Source organism: Phytophthora sojae, assembly GCF_000149755.1.
Source record: "Phytophthora sojae unplaced genomic scaffold PHYSOscaffold_21, whole genome shotgun sequence".
NCBI lineage: Eukaryota > Oomycota > Peronosporomycetes > Peronosporales > Peronosporaceae > Phytophthora > Phytophthora sojae.
This window is the reverse complement of record NW_009258135.1, coordinates 145,312-148,549: the sequence shown is the minus strand read 5'-3', so window position 1 is coordinate 148,549 and position 3,238 is coordinate 145,312. Positions and strand designations below refer to the sequence as shown.

The 3,238-nt window shown below is 58.6% G+C and overlaps 2 protein-coding genes across 2 annotated transcripts in view; one reads left to right on the top strand and one right to left on the bottom strand.

The window, feature by feature from the left end:
* Positions 1–84: 84 nt before the first annotated feature.
* On the top strand, positions 85–1,426 carry PHYSODRAFT_342794 (hypothetical protein; the record flags this gene model as incomplete). Its single annotated transcript, XM_009541281.1, has 7 exons — positions 85–95; positions 172–328; positions 354–644; positions 700–872; positions 899–1,019; positions 1,110–1,304; positions 1,382–1,426. 7 exons carry the CDS (start codon positions 85–87, stop codon positions 1,424–1,426), a joined length of 993 nt encoding a protein of 330 aa, XP_009539576.1.
* A 39-nt stretch (positions 1,427–1,465) lies between these two features.
* Positions 1,466–3,238, bottom strand: part of PHYSODRAFT_320227 (hypothetical protein) — a gene marked incomplete at both ends in the record, with an annotated part of 2,453 nt that continues 680 nt past the window's right edge. Inside the window, 5 exons of the mRNA XM_009541280.1 lie at positions 1,466–1,993; positions 2,039–2,115; positions 2,155–2,254; positions 2,299–2,812; positions 2,986–3,188. Coding sequence (XP_009539575.1) covers positions 1,466–1,993; positions 2,039–2,115; positions 2,155–2,254; positions 2,299–2,812; positions 2,986–3,188 — 1,422 coding nt within the window. The remainder of the gene's footprint in view (positions 1,994–2,038; positions 2,116–2,154; positions 2,255–2,298; positions 2,813–2,985; positions 3,189–3,238) is intronic.

Sequence of the window (3,238 nt, the reverse complement as noted above, 5' to 3'; positions counted from 1 at the left end):
CAAATCCGCTGTGCGTCGCAGCTTGCCAGAGAGCAAATCGTGCCGACTGTCCCCGACGGGGTTGAATCTCCGCCTTCAATGCCGATGTCGACGGTGTCCGCCAAGGTTACGCCAGACGGATAGGTCCACGAAGAGGTGCAGTACGTGGACGCCGGCGGTTAAGTGGTGCAGGGCGGCCACGTCCTCGAACAAGTGCAGTGCGGACGGCAACGCGGTGAACAGTGACGGCAGCGCGCTGGCCAGGACGAGCGGCTTCTCCGGTGTGAGCGGGAGCGAGGCACCCGGATCCAGCTCTGGACGTAGTGATCCGCAGGAGAGCTGCATGACGGTAATGAGCTCTCGACTGAAGGCAGGTCCAAGACGGAGGAGACCGTCACGGAAAGCTCGACGGACGCTTCTGGTCGCCGCAAGGTCACGCGCTCGGGAGGACGGTACCAAGAGTTCCAGTGGATCAGTACGTGGACGCGGACGGCCAGATCATTGAGGGCGAAGGCGGCTCTCTTGTCAGTGTCGGAAGCTTCACGGGCAGCATCAGCAGCGTCACGAGCGAGGGGTCTACACCAAGCCGACGCACGGTCACACGGCGCGTTGTGGCGTCTCCGGCTCGCCGCACTGTTGTCCACAAGGCCGGTTCGAGCTCCGGCGTCGAATAGGAAGACGACGCGCAATCTGTCGAGGTCGACACCTTGCTGCCAGCAGTGGAAGCTTTACGAGAACGGTGAGACGACGCAGAGCACCCCTGGATGTCGGATAATCACGCGTCGTGTGGTGACCCCGCAGCAGCCGAGGGGGTTCGAGCCGTGGACGGTTGTGTCGTCCAGCCAGTCGCCAGAGAAAATTGAGGGCGAGACGAACGTTGCTCCCACTGAGAAGTCAGTGGCTCCATCCATGCCGGCAGCCACCTGGAGCACCCTGCCCGCGACGTGGCTGGAAGTCGATGGACGACGCCTCCCGGGCGACGGCTAGTTCAACGCGAGCGGCGCTTTTGGGATCATGTTCTCTACGACGACCTGTCCGCGGTAGCCAGCGAGGAGAGATGGGTCATTGCTTCGCCGCATGCAAGCTCCTCGGCAGGCATGTGCTCCAGCTACCCCGCGTCAGTGCTGTAGGCCAGTGTTGCCGTATCGGCCACTACGACTGCCACGGCGTCGCCTACTGTGACGACAGAGATGAGCAAGAAGGATGACAAGCACAAAAAGGAGGCGAGGCACGCGTTACCACGTCAGCCCCGACCTCCAACTCGACGGGGGCTCACGTTACGAGTTCTGCCTCGTAGTGGAAGTGCACGCAGGGACAGCGGCATGGTGCCGTTTGTTATGCGATGCTGAGACGATGTTCGAGCTGTTCGTTATGCACGAGGATGAGTAGTCCTGCTTCGAAGGCGGCGACGGAGCACGAAGTGGGCAAGCCCGGCGAAGCACAGTAGACTGGAGTCAAGGGTACAGGAGTCGGTGGATCAAGCGCTTCAAAAGCTCGAGATGATGGGCGTGAGCGGGAGATACGCGATGACACCAACGAACCAACACACGGCGCCGTACACGCCCCAGGACATCTGCAGCAAGCACAGCTTGCTGTTTGCCACCAACACCACCATCGTGAATGCCAGCAATCCGTACTGCACCATGGGTGCGCTGCCGGGGTTTGAAAGGTTCTCGTTGAACGCGTACACCACGAACACAAAGATAACCGCCGACTCGTACACGGCACTGCAGATCCACTTGAAGAATGTGTAGTTGTTGAACATCTCCATGCGCGGGCCAACCAAGTACAGCTCACGGAAGTGCCTGCTGACTTCTAAAGGCACATCGTAGTCGAAAACTCCCAGCACAATGATGGGCAGCGAAGTGTAGCAAATGTGGAAACCCAACTCGCCGTAGAATTTCTGGCCTGATGAGCCCGCGCAAAACGTGTAGAAGTACTGGGCCAGCACCGTCACGATATTCTTGTATAACATGTAGCCCGCAAGAATCGAGCGGCCATGGTGCAGCAGCAACTTCTTCAAAAGTCGAACTGGCCGATAGCGTAGTCACGAGTTCACAGCCTGCATGCCTTCCTGTCCTGAGATACCGAAACCAACGTGTGCGCGCTGGATCATAGCCACATCGTTTGCACCGTCTCCAATCGCCAACGTCGCACCTTGTTAGCAGTGCGAACCAATAGGAGACACACGGCAACACACCACCGCTTCACATGCCATGGCCAGCGACAAGAATTCCTTCTGGCACCGGTCATCTGCAAGTGTCAACTCCAAACACTCACCATCGATCGCCACAGCGTGGCGACCACTGCCCCGTTGACCTGCGCGTTCGCATCCGTCAGGTGCGAAAGGATAGTGTCCTTTGTGGGATACAGATCGCAGCTGAAGATAAACTGCTGCATGTCATTCATTGTCCATGAGTTGACAGGCGTTGATGGCAGTCTCCTGCTTGTCGCCCATACGCGCATACCAGCACGGATCAGGTTGGCACTGCAGCCGGGCACATTGCTCTGCAGTTTGTCCTCAATCGCCGTCGCACCCAGCAGCTCCAGATCACGCTCAATTCCCGTCATCAGCTTGTCGGTCTCGTTGGGCAGCCCGTTCTTGCGCTTGTCAATCTCTTCTAGTGAAGAATTGGCCTCCTTGAAGCGCGCGCTCCAGTTAAGGTACTCCTTCTCGTCCACACGCCGTTGGGTGATCGTTAGCGTACGCAAACCATCGTCGCCGAACGTCTCCAGCATCGTGTCCTTTATCATTTCGGGGTCACTCTTGCCCTTGGCCAGCATGGGATAAATGGTATTGTCGTCGCCCTTAGTGAGCCCGCCGTTGGGGGTACTGCACGACGACTGACATGCGCTTACGGTCGCTCGTGAACGCCAGAATCTTGAACTCGAGCAGTACGTCGGAGCCTGTAGCACCGTTCGCGTAGCGGCGAATCAGTTCCGGACGCTTCACGCGGACACGAGCAACACCTAGACCGCGAGACTCGAAACTGAAGCCCCATGAACTTGGCTTCCGACACCAGCGCCTGCTCATCGGTTGAAGAGACCGAGAAACGCACCTCAGAGCTGCCCTCCACCATCTCTGGGATCACAGTCTGACAAAGACTCAGGTGCAGGAAAAACTCGGCCTCACGGTTCGGCGTGTCGTCATTGATAGGCCGTTCCAAGATGTTAAACAACCGCGGGTCCTCAAAGTTGACGTAGGGGATCTAGGCGCGACGTGAGGCCGGGTCCGGCTCCGACTCTGCCGGCACTATCA